Source organism: Corvus brachyrhynchos, unplaced genomic scaffold (genome assembly GCF_000691975.1).
Source record: "Corvus brachyrhynchos isolate BGI_N302 unplaced genomic scaffold, ASM69197v1 scaffold94, whole genome shotgun sequence".
Taxonomy (NCBI): Eukaryota; Metazoa; Chordata; class Aves; order Passeriformes; family Corvidae; genus Corvus; species Corvus brachyrhynchos.
In genome coordinates, this window is record NW_008238330.1 from 4,995,511 (window position 1) to 5,016,014 (window position 20,504).

The window sequence follows — 20,504 nt, forward strand, 5'->3', positions numbered from 1 at the left end:
CAGCAGTGTTTGCTGTGGTAAGTTGCACTTAGTTTGTGCTGCTCATCCCATGGCACTGTGGCTTCGTCTTATTCATCTTGATACTCACTCCACCTGCAAAGGAAATTGTCCATTAAAAAAAGGACAAAGAAAACAAAGACAACAAAACATTAGTGGGATGGAGGCCTGTTGGGCATACTAGTGGTGCTGTTTGGGGCACTTGACCTCTTGGGGAGTTTTTTTGTCAGTATTGCTTCCCAGTTATCTTTCCAAAACACTGTGTTTTCTTTAAGGTTGTATTGGTATAGTTTATTGGTTTTACTGTGGGATTGGAGATTTTAAGCTCCTTGCTTTCTGGTAAGTTGCTTCACTGTGCTTCATGCAGAGGCTCTGAGGGGATTTCTGATAAGTACTTTCTCAGTTTTATGGCTTCCCAGCAGCCTTTGTTTAGATAACAGGTTTTAGATGCAGGCTTCATCTGCATTTTCCTTAACTCAGGGTTTATTTTCCCATATCTTGCCTCAGATAACACATGAGAAAACTTGTCATTATGCTTTTACTGAAACAAGAGGTTAAAATGCCTCTAATTGTGTGTAATTTTTTTCCGCTAAATGTTCTGTGACTGTCAGAATCTTCTGATAAACTGGATTAAAAGTCTGCTTTTTAATTTCAAATCACTGTGAAAAATAGGGGTGGGTGTGTGTGTGTATATATATATATATATATGTATATACACATTTGCTATTGACAACTTCTAAGTTGCAGAAGACAGATTTGTATCTCAAATACACTTGCTTTTCTCAATATTTTCTTTAACATTTTAAACTTTTCCAGGATTTTGGAAGCTGCAAGATGTTCACATCTTACAGATGCTGGGTTTACCCTTCTAGCACGGGTAAGGGTCATTTCAGAAGGTTACAGCTTGCCCTGTTTCATTGCTGCTGAGCAGCTGTGAGTTGATGTAGTCCTGCTGGGAAGCAATATGAGAAGAGGAAAATTAAAGTAGAAAGAAGCCAGTGGAGGAGGGGACTAAAAAGCTATTTTATGTCTGGATTATACTTAGATCTGCAACTTGATCTAATTTGCCATCTATCATTGAATTTGTCATTTTTTTCCTCTTTTTCAGTTTGTTTCAATTGAATTTATTATGCTTAACATAATTCTAAACTTGTATTATGCATTCTAGCCAAATTTCCCTTACATTGATGACACACACCCTTGTGATATTTACATCCAAAAAATCAGCATATAATAGATTGTTCTGAGGATAACTTTAAATTACGGAACACTTACATTTTACATAATAGACTATAAGCACTAGTGCCCTGGTTCCTGCTGTAAATAAGAATATTGGTGGTGTCAAATGCTTTGTGTTAGACTTGCGAATTGCTGGTTGGGAAATTCGAACACAAAAATTATACTCTGTAAATGGGATTCATTTATGCTGCTGGTATTCAATGTGAATGAAAAGGGGTTTTTTTTGTAGCCACAGCAGTTAAACAGAGTGGTTTTCTAACTGTTCAGCACGACAGCTTCAGGCTCTTGGTGGTCACCTCAACCCTGCTCTTGGGGGCTGCAAGTTACACTTTTTTTCCTATTCCTGGAAAAAATGGATTGGGAATTGAGCCAAGCTGTGGCACTATGTGGTCTGCTGCAAGGCCACAAGGTTACGTCCTTTCCTTGAAATTAGTCATGATTAGATGTTGAAAGCACTTCTGAAAGCTTGCTGGGGGTCTCTCAGAATGTTGAGAAAATTGCTTGTGTAGGTGTGACATGCAGCTTTCTCCCATCCTTAAAGTAGACCCTATTTTGGTATTTTCAGCATTTATTGGCAAAGCAATTTGGTTTTAAGGCTTCTTTCTAATGTATGACAACGAAGAGAGATGTGCCATGGGCTTAAGTGTATTCCAGATGAGTTTGGTGCAGGCTGATAAACGCGGAATTGGCTTTAGTGCATGGGGTGTAAATCCCATTTGGAGTGAGGGGGGAAGGGAAGCAGGGGTGCTGAGCACTGGTATGTCCTGTTCAAACCTTACAGGGCAAGAGGGAGACATTTCACCTAGTAAGAGAAAGGCTAAAATGTCGACATTTGAGAGGAAGGTGGGGTATTGCTTGTTAATTTATCTGTTTTTTCTTTTAACACTTTTTTTTGTCTTTTGATGGTGATCAAATATTTGAAGGGATTTATATCACAGTTTCCCCTTGCAAGCTGTGCTATCCCATATTATTAGCCCCGTGCATGATTTTATGTCTAGATGTTGTTTTATTTAATTTTTTTGTTTATCTGTCCATGTTTTGTTTATTGTAGAATTGCCATGAGCTGGAGAAGATGGACTTGGAAGAGTGTGTTTTGGTGAGATTTAATATGAAAAGGAATATTGAATGTGCAGTGTAAGGATGCAACACATTAACACCTTCATCTAGATGTTCTTTGGTTTTTATAAATAGTGTTGTGTTTATGGTAGGAAATAAAATAATTATTGGGAAATTCTATACAGGGAAATACTTGGAAAGTAACAGGTGATAGGTTGTTCTCCAGAAATAACAGAACCCTCATCTGGTAGAGAAGGAGATACCTTTTTGGAGGGTTGCCTCTTCTGCTGTCTGTTGCTTATGGCTTACGTCTGGTTTCTTTTATTCCCAGATAACTGACAGCACATTGATCCAACTTTCCATACACTGTCCGAAGCTGCAAGCACTGGTAAGTGTAACTCCTGGTCTGCAGCCTGTGATACTGCCCCCAAAGCACACACACAGACTGCTCCTGCAGTACAAGCCCAGGCTGTTCAGTCTTTGTCTAGAAATCATTCCTGATGTACAGTGATACTGTCAAAACATGTGCAAGTTTCATAAGTATTCTCAAAGCAGCACATTACTCCTGAAATATTTACATGCATTGTGTGATTAAAAAAATGTTACCAAATCAGTGAGTAATAACCAGAAATCTTTCATTTTATGGTTAACATCCTTCCTATTTGATTCCTTACATATTTGATTCAACTTAAAGCACTTAGATCCTTTATGGATACTGTGAAGTGTTCAGTAATGGTTTTCTTAGGGGGTCTGGCACTTCACATCAAATATTGAATAAACAAAACCACCTAGAGAAGACAAATATAATCACTCTGTAAGCAGTTTTGCATGCAAGTACTTTTTTCCAAGGACTACATTTACATAATAAATTATGGAAGGTTTCCTTGGATTTGACTTTTAAACATAATTGGAGAGGATTGAGTGGGGTACTCTGTTTACTGGATTTCAAAGAACTGTTTTCTAGGGAGTGGTGGCTTAGATCTTTCAGATCATCAAAACCAATTTGAGGTAACATAAATTTGTCTGTTCTTCAGTCAAGATACTTGAAAATTACTGGATTGTTCTTACAGTAGGAGCTCCTGTATTTCAGGCCAGTTGTCCTTTAGTGTAGATTTGTTATAACTACTTAAATCTATGTGAGAGAACAAGTATCTTTATAATCTGTTCTTAGATGGGATTAAAGGAAGGTGTTCTGCTTCCTTAATTAAATTGTGTTATGATTAGTGTTACTCAGCGTTATTAAGGTAGCAGCATGAGGAAAGATGGCTTTTCAAAGGAGCTTGGTCACTATTTTTTATTGTTATTTTTTTATTTTTCCTTATCAACTGTCCAGCTTAACTTCTGAACCATCATTCTTGATGATAAACCAAATGAGTTGTCAGGAGATGTGGAGCCATTTATAGGGGACATGTTTTTGTATTGTAATTCCAGTTGCAACCAGTTCTTGCACGAGATCTTTTGTACCAGTTCTGTCAGTGCTTCAACAGAGATACCACAAAACATCATAATGCCAAAGCGCATTTTTTCTGAGTCTGCTCCTGTTTGCTGGCCCTTGTGTGTTTGCCCACAGACGGGGAGTGTGACATTGGTAAAACATCACGGCTTTTCTAAGGAAACCAGGAAACTTGATTTCTTTGGTGTATATATATATATCTTTAAATATAACCTATGGGTGGGAAGGATACATACTCAGAGATTGTGTGTGAACAGCAATGGCTGAGAATTACAGGAAAAGACATGACAAGACTGGCAGGTGCCAAATACACTGCATGAACTAATCTTGGTGCTTCCAGTGTCCTGTAAACTCCTGTGCACTGTGCTTTAGTGTATTTGCAGTTAGAACAAACATTTTGGAGTTGCAGAGATCAACTGTGAATTTGCTTTTGTCGTGTTTGGAGACTCAGTAGATGCTGGAAATAGGCAAATCTTCCTCAGTATCAGAGTATTCAAGGGCTTTATTGCCTAATGTACTTAAGAAGTAATTTCTGGTTAAAGTATTTAATTGTACATTTAAATTAGTAGAGAAACTGTGAAATATTCATGGTGGTCCTGAAGATGAGAAGGCGAGTGAATTCTTCACAGCATGTGAAGTTCTCATAGTATGTCTTGCCGTGCTTGATTTATACACAGCATTAAGTATGTGTTAACAAAAAAATAATAATTTGACCATATCTCTTTGTTCTCAAGATTTCAAGCAATTGTCTTAGTAAAATTCCTTATTATTAATGATTTTTAGAAGGCTTATGAAGTCAGAAAAATCCTGTGGTTTAATATGAAGTGAGTATAATTTGGCATATTTGTTCTACAAAGTTCTACGAACTCAGCTGTACATCCTGTATTGTCCTTGCAGCACCAAATACCGCGTCCCAGGAAAGCTGATTTTATAAGCTGCTTACTTCCTGGGGTGGAATACTCCTAATTAGCCAACAGCTTCACAGAACCTCCTGTCCTTCCTTGGAACAGCAGGTCTGTTATGAATGTTGGTTAACCCTGCAGCTGCTGATTGTTCCCAGGCTCTGAGCCAAACCAAGCGCTCAGAGCACGTACATAGAGAAAGGAGGTACAGGAGAGAGCTGATGTGTTTGAAGACTTGAGAGACTGCCAGAATGGGTGTTAGGAGTTAAAACACTGTTGGTAGGGGCAAGCACTTCATTTCTTTTGTCATTTGGAGACAGTTTGCACTCGTTGTGGTGTTTCTTGGAGTCCCTGCTGGCTGCTCACGCTTGGTGTGTAAAATCGGACCAGCTGGAGCTGAAGGGAAGCTGCCAAGGTAGCTTCCTGTCAGACTCCAGAGGAGGTGCAGACCTGTCTCCCAGCCTTTCTCTGGTTCCCTGTTCATCCTGTAGAGCAAAGGAGAAAAAAGCTGAGGACAAATTGTTTTAAAGAGCAGGACAGACCCCATGTGTCTGGTAGCAGGCAGGAAATGCTTGTGATGTAGCTGAGGTGAAGTAAAATTGGTAGTCCCCAGGCTGCCCTGTCAGGCTGGAATGAAAAGATGAGTTGTACCCAGAGAGGGGCAAGGTTACATGTTAGTCAGGGGATTGGCAGGAGGTCCTTTTGAGCACTATTGTTTGCTTGCTCTGAGTTAAAAAGTGCTTTTGGACTGCTGCAAGTGTTTCTTCATCAGTTGCTGTCTGAAAAAAACAACCTAGGGCAAGGAAATGCTACTTCAGAACCAGGCACTATTAGGTACAAGTAAAGGCAAAACACAGGGCTGAGAATAAAGCGAGGCGCTAGCTCAGAGCCCAGGGCAAGGGGAGTAGAGTTCACAGATGCTGCACATTTCACTGGGGAAGACTTTGAGAGCATTCATTTCAGCGGTGAGAGAGAGTGGTTTCTCAAGCCGCCTCTGAGGAATGTCTGTTTCCTGTTGTTGTCATCATCCGTGCTTCTCCAAAAGTCATGAATTCCCTAAAGAAATGAGGGGAGTGCTCTATGTGGTGCCACTGCCTGAGAGGCAGCATCATTTTACATGTTCTTGAAATTCAAGGGAGTAAAAAAATATGCTGAAGAGGAGGAGATTTTTTTGGTTTATTATGCTGACTGTTGCAGAAGACTGCTCCTGCAGCTGTACAAGATGTTTATTGCTCCTTGTCTGTACAGCCTGAGGTGCCAAGTGCTCATGGCTTGTATTTTTTGAAATCATTATTTGGCAAATCAGTCCATTGTGCTTGTTCTTTATCTGTGAGGACTTGCACAGGCTTGGTCCTGGTGTATGTCTGAGAACATAGCAGCTGTGAAACAGTAACCCCTGAGTAGATACTCATCTATTCCTGTATGTTCTCAGTCATCCTTTAAAGTTGTTTCTGGATGTTTGCACTGTGGGACAATGGGAAAAGAATTCCCACATTCATAGAGAGCAAAGGGCCTGAGGAGTTCTGCCAGTGATGTGTTTTGGGACTCAACTTGTTTTGAAGCAAAGTTTAAAAGCAAGTACAGCAGTTTTGTTAAGTAAAGCAGTTTCTTTGTTTACTCTTCTGGATTTCAGCTGTATATTATTTGTAGTTAACCACTGGAGTGAAGGAGGTTGAAGACGACTTCTGATGTCCAGAGGCTCAAGTCACTTAGGACTGAGGGATGTTGTTAATTGTTTGCCTTTCTGTTTTAGAGCTTATCTCACTGTGAACTGATCACTGATGATGGGATTCTTCACCTGAGCAACAGCACGTGTGGGCATGAGAGGCTGCAGGTGCTGGAGCTCGATAACTGTCTCCTCATCACGGACGTGACTCTGGAACACCTGGAGAACTGCCACAACCTGGAGAGAATTGAGCTGTACGACTGCCAGCAAGTCACACGAGCTGGAATCAAACGGATCAGAGTATGTGTTTCCTGGCTTGTTCCCATGGAAATGCCAGAGCTGTTGCTTCTGCTTGAGATTGTAGGAGTCCTACAGGTCCCAGGCAAGGAAGGCTGGATAAACAGTCTGACTATCCTTCTGTTAGGTCCCCATGTGTGTAATTTCCTTATATGAGCAGCAATAATTTTCAGTTCTGACTCATGACATTTTGCTATTGGAATGATGAGCTCTTATCTTCTGCTTTGGTATAGTGGCATGCTTTATCCTAAATACGTTATCTATCTATCTATCTATCTATCTATATCCTAAAATACATGTTAATACACAGAGCCAGTAGTCAAACATCTGCATGGATATTTCCATTGATGGGCTGTAGGGCCCTCTGGCCCTGGAATCCAGCCCCAAACCTTTTCCCTGCATATCTCACCCATGAGGTCAGGGACCACCTGCATTGCGGGGGCAGTGTTTTAGCCTTGAAGTGAAACTTGTCTGCAGCTTCGTATCCCAAGTTTGTGTCCAAACACTTTTGCAGCTGGAAAGCTCATCCCTGATAGTGACTCAAATTGAGGGCAGAAGCACAATTCTATTTCATGCTGCTTTCCAGGATGAGAGCAGCAGAGGGGAGTATGGGAGACAAGGTACGAACAAGTCGTCCTTCAGCAGCCAGGGTCCATCCCTCTTGCCCCTGCAGCAAAATATGTGCCTCTCCTGATGTGGAGCTGTCTGGGCTCATCAGTGCTTTGTTGGGAAACCGGGGGAGCCCTGTGCAAGTTGGTGTGCCATAGGTGGATGGGTCAAGAGGAATTACATGTGAGAAGACAGCTTGGCTGGTATTCACTCTATAGATGCTTTCTTTACAGCTAACTAACCTTAACGAGAGAGCACTTGTTGGCACAACAGTTGAGGTGTGCTGCTTCTCTTTTCAATTCTGTTCTTCCTCTCCCATTATAATGCAGCCTTTTCACCCACAGGCTCATCTACCTCACGTGAAAGTTCATGCTTACTTTGCTCCAGTAACTCCCCCTCCATCGGTTGGAGGGAGCGGACAGCGCCTCTGCAGATGCTGTGTTATCCTTTGACAGTGAGTGCAGCCACACAGAAAATGTTGTTGTTGAAGAATGGGATGGCAAGTCAGCAGAAGGAGTCGGTTTCCTGACAAGTCCTAATGGTGGTGTTTGGTCATCCAGTTTTGTGACAAGAAAAGCGCTTTTTTTTTTTCCAGGTAAAAATCCTAACGTAACGTGCAGCTGTGGATTAAGTTGGTGATGCTGTGGTTTGTATTAGTAACTCCTTCCTTCTGTTGGCATGAGAACTGCAGTACCGTGTCAAATGTGTGGGCATTGCAGCGTAGCAGCTACTTGGTGGAAGTTTACGAAACCTGGAAGTTAAATTGCATTTGTCAGCACTACTTGGTGTGAAGTTCTGATGTAACATGGGGCTCGAGGCTGCCACGCCGAAGAACTGAGCCTGCTGTTCTGTAATATACACCACAGATCAAATATCAGGTTTAAGGACAAATCAGCTTTAGCAGATGTTGACCAAAAAATGCAAAGTAATCATAAGCTCTTACAGTGAAACAGCAGCTTGTTCTTTTTCATGATTCAGCTTCGTATTTAATTATGTAACAGGACATAATAGGTAATGTCAAAAGGTAGGGTAGTACCTCAAGATACCCATAGGACTAGAAATACTTCTCAAGTTTTTGTACTTGGTTCAGTTGAACTCTGCTCGTACAAAGGTTGCCCGTCACCGACGCACGTTCTGCCCGATGCCATTGGCCTTGAACAGGGGTAAGAAATCCACTGTGGTAGAGCCTGTGCACTCTACTGTACCTGCTGCCACAACCATCCATGGTGCTCTCGGTAACGCCATCCCCGTGTCCTCCGGGACCTCCGCGGGGTGCAAGGAAAGGATGCAGCACTTCCAGGAAGAGGGGTGTAGCACACGTGCTTTTCTACAGATGAATGGAAAACAGGTTCAGCTACAGAAAAAGGATGGAGCAAGGAATTCAGTTCATCCCACCCATTTTAGCAACAAGCATATGGGCTCATCAGTCTGTAAGCAGTTGAACCAAACCAAACCTGTGGTTTTCAAATGTAGAAAGCCAAACTCTTCACATTTGATTAAGAAGCTGTCAACTTCTGAATGATAATAATGATAAAAATCTGTGTATCAACTCTTAAGGCCATGCTTTCATCCTTAGTTTTTCAGTGCTAGACAATTAGATAAACTTTTTTATATTAAGCAATTTAATTATCTGAGAGAAACTACTTGACAGTTCAGAAAGCTTTTTTTGTGTTTGATTGTGTGTGTGTGTTTGAAGAGTTCAGGGCCTGTGTTTACCGAAAATTAAAAAGCAGTTGGAAAAGCTACTACTGGATAGTACTGCCATTGCCCCCCTGCAAATTTTAAACACTTCTAAAAAGGAGTGAGTGTGAACATGAACTTCAACAGCCAGCAATGGCTGGGTTGTGTTGATGACACACAGAGGATGGGGACAGTAAATGAAGATCTCAGCTTTGGGGTTAAATTACAGCTTGGACTACAGTACATGAATTTCTTTAGTACTACAAAGTAAGCCATCCTGGGCTTCTTTTGCACAGTAGTGGAGTGCTGTTACAATCATACTTAGAGTTCCATTGAGACACTGCTGGTGTAATGAGAGTTTTAACCAGATTTTATTCTCAACTGTACCAGGGCAGTCATTAGTACCAATATGTCAAGATGTGTTTTCTAAGAACATAATGAACCTTGTAAGTCTATTGCATTGAAGATGTACAAAAACAAATAGAACCTACTCTGATATAGGACACTTAAATAAACAATCAGCTGATGTCAAACTTGAATTTGTTGGAATTATTTCAAATCTAAGCAAGATTTCTACTAGAAGCAGAAGATCCATGTGAATAAACAGGGCTGGTTTACTTCACTCCCTTACCTTGACCTACCATGCTTGCTAGGACAGGTCTTGCAATTAATCTGAATCTTAACAATGGACTGTCTCTAATGCGGGTGTGGGAAAAAAAGAAGTAAACAAAAAGAAAAGCACATTTACAAAATTATTGAAAAACATTTATTATACTTAAATTGAAATGTGTACATCTTATTAAAAAACAAAAGCCATTTGCTGGTGCCATAATTTAATTCCAATTTCAAGTGAGCTGGACAAACTACTGTACAACTTTCAATATTCTTTAAAATTAGGTATTTGGATACTTTCCAATCAAGGATTTTTCCACTTTTATAAAACATTTGGATTTGAATATGGTGTGAGCTAAAAAGACACAAGTGTCAGTTGAGGGAAATACTAGGACCAGACAATACCCAAAGATGAACAACTTATAGGCAGAAATGTTTAAGTACATAAAATTTTACTTTCAGTGCAGAAAAAAACAAAAACAGGAAAAAAAACTAGGTTTGATGAATTTAAATTTTCAAAATGCTACAGCTTTCAGAAGCTTTTCTGATAAGCACTTGAGCCAGTTATGAAAGGGGAAATGAAAAAAATCAAAGTTGCTTTTTTACATGCTGTAGTATTGGTTTACATGGAACACCGCAGCATAAAAAGCAAACTATTCCCAGGCTTTTAATCCAGAGATCAAGGTGAAACTTTCCAAAGGCACAGGATGACAGCTCTGAAATTGCCACCTAATATCTTTGGAAATACTCCCCTTTTAAGTACCTAACCAATTGAAACTTAATGTTACCCTAGGAAATGCTGTGCCATGACTCTGCAAGACACATCCAAAATACTGAGAAAGCACATTGCCTGTTTCAGAGAAAAGTAAATATTTGGTCATATGGAAGAGGCACTGTAACAGGTGTACAGTGTGGATGGATGGGGTGTGCAGGAAGGTCAACAGAAAAGGTAAGAAGAGATTTGTCCAGAATAGGAACTCCAGCAGGGCATTCACGTGCTGGCAAGGAGACTTACAGGGTGTGTATTTAGTGTTTCTCAAGCAATTTATTCGATGCTGCTGAAAGCTATGACAGCCCTGTGGTGCCAGTGGGTCATCTTCCCTCATCAGCATAATTCCACTGAAAACCCCACTCCTCACTGCCAGTATTTTTAAACCCACAATTTTACAAGCAAAGAGTTAAACTGCAGCAGTGCTCCGCAGAGAACCTAGGAAACTAAACATAAAGGATGCATAGGCAATTTTTTCCATTAAATTCATTAAAGCAAAACACAATTACTCGGTACCCCATAGGATTTATATTAATCCCTCCAGTAAGGTACTATTGATAATGCAGTTTGCTGCATGCATATATTGCATCTGTCTAGGGCTTCTTAAGAGCCCTGTTCTGGCATTTACACTTCTTACATACACTCTTATACACAATTTACACGGGAAGCTGTTTTGACAGCTTTACTCTCAAAGACCTGACAACCTGATCACTATCACCTTAACTACTCATCTCCACACAGATTAGCATGTGCTCTGCTAACATCAAAAAATAAAACCAGCATAAGGTACAAGCACGTAATAGACAAACTGGCACAGAAAGGTAAATGCCCCAAAATAAGTTTACATTCATCTCCAACTGGATACAGATAATAGAAAAGCAGCACTGCTTCACTTCTATAAACTGTATCTACTGGCCATAGTTTGCCTTATTTCAGTGAAGGGCAAGCACCTTTGCTTACATTGTCTTCCATGCCTGTACAGAAGCTGTCATGGCATTATACCTCTCATGAGGACACTTAGCTATGGCAGTGATAAGAAAGTTCACCTATCAAACAGCTCATTAGAAAGGTCATTTTGTGTTTTCAATATGAAACATCTTATACAGTGAAGTTAGATCCTAAGGTTTTGGACGATCTTCATAATCTTTAGGCAGGACTTCATTCTGCATTGGAGTATCAGTCTAGCAAGTGTGTGATGTCACTTCAGAATTATATGGAAGCCTTCTCCATTTTCAGCTGAAAAAAGAAGGAAATGTCAGTCTGTCTTTCTTGACCAGAATCACAGAAATACAAGCCAATGCACCAAAACACCTAAGGATAGACTTAGTTTTGAAAATAAACTCATCCACAACAAAAACAGCTTTTAGAAGTTTCCTACTTGTGCTAAACAAAAATGTTATGATTAATGATTTGTAACTGGATCTTCGAAGTTGGGACAGTTTCTGTAGGTAAAGTTTGCACAGAGTTAAACTTGTCCACTGATTAGAGCCAATGCTGGCACCTTGTACCAGAAATAAACTGGACTTCTAAAGAAGAGTGGGATTCAACAACAGCCTACTGAAGGTGACCACTGACTAGCAGAGAAAGAACAGAATGTTATGCTCAGTTCTGCTGACTCTCAGGACGCAGCTCAGATGCAGTGTCTGAACTTCAGAGGTGCTACACTGCCAGGATTTTTAATTTTTTTTTTTTTAACCTATTTTGAAACGTCACCATTCTCAACAATTATTAGCAGCGTCACTGTCCAGTGATGGCTGACTGAATTTTGCGTAAGGTTTGCTACTGAATCCTGCAACAGTTCTGAACTGAAAGCTTGGAGAAGAGCCTGAGATGCTACACAGAGGCTGAAATCTGCTAGGAGAGGAAGAACTCTGGGATATTTTCTGCCACTGTGTAAGCAGATCTTTCATTATTTTTAAAGAAGGCTCCTTGCTGGAGTAAGCAATTAAATTTTAAACTGTCAGAAAAGTCAACGTACCTTTTATTGTGGTGAATAAGAAACAACTCTCATCTTGAAAGTTTTGAACCATCTACAAAAAAAAAGTTTCAAAACCCTCTGGAGTATGACCAATACAAAACACAAAACAGTAACAACCTCAACAACCCTGATATTAAACACAGCCTTTTGTGAGCAATTGTGTATTTTTAGTTTTGTTCAGCAAGTGACAGGCATATACTAAATTAAAAACCATTACTATCAAAGTACTGCTTTTTAGTCTTGTGACAACCAGTTGGGAGCCTATTACTACTGGCTGTGTTTTTGGAACTCTGTGGAGCAGACACTCAAATAAGTAGAGTTCAACAGTGTTTAAATGCCCCCTGCCTTTGGGGGTGCTCAAAATAAATACTTACTAAATAATTACTGCAGCATCTCAGAGTTATATAAACCTGCTGCTTCTGTCTTCTCATAGTTTCAGTTTAGTCAGGCAGAGGAAGAGTCATATTTAAAGAATTCTTCTGCTCATTTTATTGTAAAGGAAAAAAAACTCTAAATGCCAGAAAATACTAGGGTTGCATTATCAAACAGAAAAAACAGTAATAAATAAGCAAACATAAGAAAACCCTCCACTCCAAGTCATAAATAAAATGCCAAGAAAATAAAATTTCAATTACCTGATCACTAACAAGAATGTGGATGCCTGTGGGACCCTGTCTGTAAACTTGGTTGATCTGATGCAAAGGAATATTAAATGCCAAAGCAAGCTTGCGTGTGACTTCTGAGGCTGCCATCTCCTCTAAGTAGATTGCATGATAAACTACAAGAAAAAATAATTTATGTAAGCATGGTACTAGTGGGTAACAATACCTGTATGAACAAATCTGAATTTGCTTATGCTCCAGGCTTTCAAAAATTTTTAAAAGCTAAAACGTTTAGTTTACTCTCTCCCTGTTCTCACTAAAAGCACAACTCTGACAAGGGGGAGGCTTCTATATGCTCTGAGGCTGAAGGCAACTTCCACATTTTTTCCTGTATCCTGCACAAAAAGGCACAGTCATGTCAAACAGACTTAAAAATGGATCTTTAGAGAGTCACCTAAAGATGGTTTTGGAAGTAATCTTGTGCAGTCTTAAAAGAATCAGGTAATACTTACAAGCCCACTTATATGCCTAAGCTGTTGCTTTAAATGCAGATGTAGATTTTGGATTTTTTGGTAAATAAAGCCTTTTGCAACTGTCTGAATAAACTTTCTACAGATCACCTCAGAGTTGAATGCAACACAGCAAACAGAACAGTAAGACAAAGCAGCTGTTCAGTTTGGTGCTGTATTTACAGTTCTATAGCTCTATTTAACAGTGCTAGAAGCCCTTGGCAGCTCCATGTTTGCACATTGTTCTGGCTGAAGATATCCTGAGGGAAAACATGTATTTGACAGCAGCAGTATTTATTTAGATCCTCCTCCACCTCAATTCTTGCATGGAAAATTCACAAGCACTACTGCAGTAGCCTGTACACATTTTGGCTGGGGAGAGAGGTCTCTCAAAGCCAAGAGCAAGAAAATAATAATTTCAAATAGATCCATTCTCTTAATTGTAAGAGTGACATGAATTTATGAATAAACAGTTACATTCCCATCTGTGTTGAATCAACAGCTGTCAGGAAAATACTAAAACAAGGAGCCCATTCACTACTTGGCTATTTTTCCTTGTCCAGGCTCTACAGTTTTAGTTCAGTTGCAAAGAAAATGACAGCAAAATATAGCAGAAAATGGGAAAAAAATTGTTTTATTTGCATGTAGCTTTTACATGTACCTACATTTATATGGTTGATACCTTGTAACAACATGCACAGCTGACTCCAGAGCTCCTCAATTCACTACCATGTACCTAGTTAATCAAAAGACTGAAAATGCTCAATGATGTAAGCTTGAGAGGTTTCAGGTTTTGTTTGCTCTGTGCTGTTAAAGCAGTGATACCTCTGTGACACAACTTCCCATGATTTCTTTGTACACCAGAAACAGCACCTCAGCCTCTTCAGTCTCACTTTCCCCTTGCTGCTTCTCCCGTTTTCCTGCTGCAAGCCCCAGGCGCGGCCTGCTGTAAGCCCCGCGTGCCGCGCCGTACCGTATATTGCACCGTTGCTGTCTCCGCCGCCCGCGTCCTGTCGTTCCAGTTGTAAGCTCTGTAAGGGCTCCTGGCACACGTAGATTGTTAAACGGGGCCTCACAGATCTGCAAGCCAAGGACATCACACGTCAGAGGAAAGGCTACGTGCGCTGCAAATACAGAAGCTGATATGCCATAAATGGAGCTTTGTTATGCTAACAGGACACTTGATATGTTTTTTCTCACAGAGCCCAAAAAAATTAAATTAATCTCTAAGTAAGTGGTCTCTCAGACGCTATTGCATTTAAACAAAATTTCAATCCATTCAGAGCTCCTGAGGATGCTGCTTGTTGGACTCCTAGAACATGACTGCTGAGTAACAATGGCCGTTCTTCCAGAAGGGCCATTGGTACCAAACGCCCATTTCAGACGGAATCAGACACTCTCGGGACGCTGCCTGTGTTAGCGCTCAACACCTGTAACCTTAAAAAGCCTCAGGCTGTTCTTAGCTCTCTGAACCACCAGTTTTGTGTCTTGGCAACAAATCCATCCGTATCCAAGAAACTGGCAGGGCCCAACTGCATGGGTGCAGCCTTACAGCCCACCTGCACCTCACCTGGGCCTGCCCTGAAGGTGTGCACAGGAGGAGAGTTTTAAACACATTGCTGCCAACTCCTGAGGCAGATCACACCAAGGCACCAAGGCCCCTCCTGACACTAACTTCCCAAATCCCCAGTTTGAAAATCCCCCATCTAAACCCACTCAGCTTCACAGTCAGTGCATCACCTGGATTTCAGTGCATTATACAGCCGAATTCCATCAGCTGGACCACAGATTTGTACCAGATCTTCTCTTGTCAGCTTTAATAAATCAGCACCTGGACAAACACAAGAGGATTTAATGGAGATTGCTGTAGCACATGAATTCTTTCTACAATAAATTGTATGTTCATTTAAACCGAGAGTAACAAACTTCACCATGACAAAAATGGAATTTGGGACACAGGAATAAGTAAAATTCAGACCAGGCTCCAGTGAATGCCAAATAAATCAGTGTGTTTTCCAAAGGTGCTGAGTTACACTTTATGGTGTTTACAGCTTTGAAACAGTAGGAGTCTGCAGAGCACATAATTCTGTGGAGAGAGATGACTGTTCTCAGAGACAAACAGTGATTTTTGCTGGCATCCAAGGCAGTGTATTTTGAATACATGCAAAATATAGAGCAAAAATACTCCATGGTTTGTTACTCAATGAATTATCCCAGGCATTCAACTCATCCATCATTTCCTCTGTGCACTTAAGTTATTACAATGCACTCGAGTACAGAAGGTGCTGCTGAAGCAGAAAATGGGAGAACGGATTCTTCTGAGAAGCAGCGTGAGTGTCAGCAAAGAAAACAACACTCTGAAATATCAGTCACTGTAGCAGATGAGTGGGAAAACAGGAAAAAGAATAGTCTTTATGCAGGAAAATACTCCACAGACTATCCAGCAACGTACGAATAAAAGCCAGCAAAAATAATTTATCATAGCCCTTAAATACTATAATAAAAAAAACCCCAGACCTGAGGTAGTATAATAGAAGTCACATATACCACACCTCCTTCTTCAAAAAAAGTAGCCAGCTAGTACTTGACTTTTATAAAGATAATAATGAAAAAGAAGAAAAGTTTTCCAAGAGTCTTTGTCAGAAATTTGGTACTAAAGTTTATTGAGAAAGCTCAGCAACCCTCATAATACAAGAAACACAGGTCAAAACCTAACTGGCAGTAGGAGAATAAACTTTCCCAGAGAAGAAGCCTGGTACAAAGGGAATCCTGACAGAAGAAAGAGCTAAGCCAAGAGGCAGAGCTGGCATCATACACAACACTGTCCCCATCATGTGCCACCGAAGAAAAAGGAATTTTACTTATGGTGTGTACTGTGTCATGCCACCCTTTACACAATTCTGTGGAAGACTGAAGAAGCAAACAGCAAAACACAGCCCCACAAAGTGCATCTCTTGCCATGTCTTGTGCCCAGACATACAGTGGGAACTGCACTGCTCTTTAACAAGCAACTTAGTAAACAAATAGGTATAAATATGTATACCATAATGTTCTTAGAGAACTCTTTTCCCACACAGAACTTGCTCAGTAACACAAAGAAAGAAAAAAAGTAAACTATAGATACCTGAGAAATTTGAAAAAAGCCTTGTATAGGCAGAGAACCTATTCTTGAGCAACCATTGCTGAGTTTCCTGGATTGTGGCTGAAGGATGAAGCTGCTGTAAGAAACAAGATTGGATATGATAATTTCGATACTAAAAAACCCAAACAAAATCCAAGCCATTTAAAAAAAAAAATCTCCCTCAGTTCAACACTTTCTTAGTACCTATTAACATCAAATGTAAATCAAATATTCTGACACAGCTATACAAATACAGTCATGATCAATACCAGAAAGCAAACACTCACATCTCCTGACCCTTGAGAGGTTCCATCTCCTTGATGATTTGGGGAAGAAGAATTGCTAGAGATTATAAAACAAAAAAAAGTATTACTAGAATTCCATAAACCAAAATATTTAAGCATTGTTGAAAAGTAACTTGAAATTCCCAAAACAATAAATACCACAGTTGAAAGAATTAAAATACTGAAACTTGTTAAAAGAGAAAGACCATTCCACAGTATATGGACCAGACCATACCACTGTAAATAATTTTTGGATGAAGTTCAAGTTTCATTTTAGTAGTTTAATTAATGCCTCAATACAAAATGGTTTCACCAATGCAATTTTTGTTGAAAAGCTTTTGAAGATATTTGTTGGAGGGTTTTCTTGAAAATTATACTGTGTATGATAGAAATGAAGACTGTTCTTACTGAGAGAAAAGCTAAAACTAGTTTCCATAGACAAGGATTAAATTACAACAGTGAAAAGGTAAAGTATTTGCTATATGACAAATGACAAGAAGTTGTTTTAAAAAATAGTAGTAAAAAAGAAAAATGGTGAGGCAGAAGTAATTACCTTATAACTGAACCATGTGATACAAATGGGATACTCTAATATATAGGTCAAAACAATCTCCCAGTTTCCCAGTGGAAACAGAACACAGTTGAATTTACTCAGAAAACATTCTGAATAAGCCTGATTGAAATGTTGCCTTTAGTGGGGTACAGAATAGAAACCCACCTGTCTGGGACACTGTAGGTGTTATGCTGAGCAGAGGTGAAAGTTGGAGCAGGAGTAGGACTGTTGTTTACAAATGTTGTCGGAGTATCAGGCCATGGTGAGCACTGAAGATAAAGAATTAAAACTTAAGTTTCTCTGGACAATACATTTTTTACTCTGATGCACACTTCTGTCATTTAAAGCCAGGGGTTTATCCACAGCGTACTCTGATTTGCAATTCCAAATAAACACTCCCTCTATCCCACACATTACATGCAGATATTCCAGGCAAAAATCAGCTCTGTTTTATCTTGGTTTTTTTTGAAGACTTCTATTTATACTGTCTTCTCTTTAAAAAAACTGAAGGTATTATTGGTGAAAGTGACAAAAGACCTGTACAGATTATTCAGTTTTAACCAAAACCAACCAACGCCCAGCTACCTGCTGGAACAAAAGTCTTTTATCCTGCACAGGGTGAAAGGGCTGTTTAAACTGCAGGGATAATGACACGACAAAAAGTGTTCAGTAAGAGTAAGTAAAGCTATGAAGCTAGATTGCACCTTGTGGATAAATTTAATGTCTCTGCCCTGACAGCAATCAAATACAAACAGAATTTTCAGTAGAAATTTTGTAAATTCAGAATTTTAAATAATTTACTGCAGGACTAAAATTATGCTCAGTTACATGGACTGATTTTTCTGAACTGCTTGGTAAACCAGAATTTTTTACACAAACTTAAGTCATCACACGTATATGGTAAGACAGCTGTCCAATTCTGTCAGTCTTTTTTTGGATATTTTTTAAAATCATCATGATAAAGCTTTTCAAAACAAGGCTACCTTTTAGTGCTTCCAACAGTATTAAAAATACAGTATTTTAAAGAAAAACAAAAAACACCGAACAGGTTTTTATATGTTCAAAGACATGATTAAAATGAGCAAGTAGCCCAAGATTAGGTAAGCTAAGACCATGCCTGTTAAGACAACAAAGATTTCTGATATATTTATCATGCACCAGCTAAACACCTTGTAAGAAATTTCCAGATTTGTATCACGGCCCTGTAGAACAGAGAGGAAGGAGGAGGGGAACTACGACTTAATATCAATGGAAACTTGTTTCAACAATTTTGTGTTGAAAAATCCTTCCTCTGTCTGGGGGAAACAGTAAATAAGTGAACACCAGCTGGCATCTTCTGTAAGAGAGTTAACAACATTTCGGTGCTGGACCCCATTTTTCACTTGTCAGCATAAGATGGCAAGTTCCCCAGCATGGCACATGGAATTAAAATAAATTTGTCTTGCATGCAAATAGCTTAAACATGAGGAACTTCCTTTATCTGTCCAAGATTTGACTCAAAGCAGGCCTTTTTGTTAGCCACAGTGTCCAGTCTTTCATTATGTGGTCAAAGCCACCCTTTGGGCTACAAACAGTGCCCCCTGCACAGAGCATGCTCCTCTATGACCTTGCAAGGTGACACTTTCCTCCTCCAATTCTGTATATTCCCACCTGTTGTCTCTCTTCTCAAGCTCATTTTAATGTTACATTAAAAATGTTACATTACATCAGGTAGTTAGAAGTAGCCTTCATTCCTTAAATATGTGGTCCAAAGCTGTAATTTTAAAATCAAAGCTCAACATAGTAATGTTAACTTTGTTCTTCTGAAATATTTTGGAAGTGCAATTAAAATTCTTAGATTTTGTGACATTCTCTTCCTAAATTTTAATCCAAGATGTTTATGTGGACACACAAATCCAAGTTTCACATCCTTGGCCACCATTCCCTTACAAGATTCTAGCCACCATATATTTAAATTCAGGGGCAGAGAAGAATGCACTGGTGCCGGAGAACAACTTTTGAGCCATTCCCAAGGTAGGTACTGCAGTCAGTGTTTCTGTCCTTCAAACCCAGCTGAAGTTCTTCACAACGAAGCTCTGGGTTTAAATCCAGGAAGAAGCACATTTGAAGTATTCAGAAAAATAAAATCCCAACCTGAAGCAAGCTGCCTTTCTTCTCCCATAAACTTGCTTTCCTAGCTTGTCTCCTATACCAGCAAAAACACCACTAACTATCCACTGAGACTCAACAGGCTGGTTAAAAGAAAAAATAAATAGTAAATGTAATACTACTGCAACACATCTATTGCCTCCATTCTCCTTTTTCTGTCTTACAGGTTGCGGAGGGAAAAATGAGTATTTGAGCACTGAGATAATTCTGAAAGGTTCAAGGAACAAGAAAATCTTCCAGCAATTCACCTGAGCTGATTATGCTTTTGGAATCACTCTCATGCACAAAGGTCCTGCACTTCACAAACTGGACTAAGCAAATGCCTGGCCACCAAATCCATTAACACTACAAAAACTAAGCAAGGATGTCTTTTCTAACATACTGCATGACGATTCTGGATTGAGGGCGGTGAGGGTTACAAGGGAAATGGATCACAGAAAGTGACACTGCTTCCCTGAAAAAGCAGCTGCCATTGTCACTGTCAGTGACAGAACACTGGACTTCATCCTTGTGCTCTGATAGATCAGGATGTTTCTTATATTCCTAAGCCAAAACTGAGTTAACCAAAGGACATTCAGCAAGCTAATGATGCTAATACAGAAGTCCCTGACCAATGGACACAAACCTAGGAGAAAATGTCACCCTGTCACAAGGAAGCATTCAACTCCACAAAAAGCCCTCACAGAAGGAAGAGTGGCATTATATCTTTACCTGTAATAAACAACTAATATATACTGATGAATTTACCAAGATCATGTTTTTGAGGTCTCAAGACTAACTGCCCTTCATTACTAGCACACTGCTACTGATACTACTATACTCCAGAAACTGTCCTATTTCCAAACGTGGATTAATTCAGAAGGAGAAAACTATTTTGGTTTCAGATGTTGAACAGCCTTCTGTATAGGCCATGAATGAAGTTACAAAGTTTTCTGAGTTAAAAAAAGAGATAAGAAATCTTTCTAAGTATGACTTATCAGATTTAGGACATACAGCATTTAAACTCAGAACATTCCTAACTGCAGAGGA

At 39.6% G+C, this 20,504-nt stretch overlaps 2 protein-coding genes across 5 annotated transcripts in view; one reads left to right on the forward strand and one right to left on the reverse strand.

The window, feature by feature from the left end:
- The window catches only part of FBXL2 (F-box and leucine rich repeat protein 2), a 45,453-nt gene extending 36,021 nt beyond the window's left edge, over positions 1 to 9,432 (forward strand). The window contains exons 11-15 of the mRNA XM_017734660.1: positions 814 to 874; positions 2,288 to 2,332; positions 2,624 to 2,680; positions 6,401 to 6,613; positions 7,564 to 9,432. Of these exons, the coding sequence (XP_017590149.1) occupies positions 814 to 874; positions 2,288 to 2,332; positions 2,624 to 2,680; positions 6,401 to 6,613; positions 7,564 to 7,671 (484 nt within the window). The 3' untranslated portion in view covers positions 7,672 to 9,432. The remainder of the gene's footprint in view (positions 1 to 813; positions 875 to 2,287; positions 2,333 to 2,623; positions 2,681 to 6,400; positions 6,614 to 7,563) is intronic.
- Positions 9,433 to 9,642: 210 nt separating this feature from the next.
- The window catches only part of UBP1 (upstream binding protein 1 (LBP-1a)), a 35,667-nt gene continuing 24,805 nt past the window's right edge, over positions 9,643 to 20,504 (reverse strand). For 2 of the 4 annotated variants that reach the window (XM_017734659.1, XM_017734658.1), the window contains 8 exons: positions 17,493 to 17,596; positions 16,778 to 16,832; positions 16,494 to 16,584; positions 15,110 to 15,200; positions 14,343 to 14,449; positions 12,894 to 13,036; positions 12,259 to 12,310; positions 9,643 to 11,516 (listed from right to left, as the gene is read on the reverse strand). In XM_017734659.1, the coding sequence (XP_017590148.1) occupies positions 11,479 to 11,516; positions 12,259 to 12,310; positions 12,894 to 13,036; positions 14,343 to 14,449; positions 15,110 to 15,200; positions 16,494 to 16,584; positions 16,778 to 16,832; positions 17,493 to 17,596 (681 nt within the window). In that variant the 3' untranslated portion in view covers positions 9,643 to 11,478. Of the gene's footprint in view, positions 11,517 to 12,258; positions 12,311 to 12,893; positions 13,037 to 14,342; positions 14,450 to 15,109; positions 15,201 to 16,493; positions 16,588 to 16,777; positions 16,833 to 17,492; positions 17,597 to 20,504 lie in introns of all 4 variants that reach the window. The other 2 variants (XM_008633849.2, XM_008633848.2) reach the window with 1 other exon arrangement.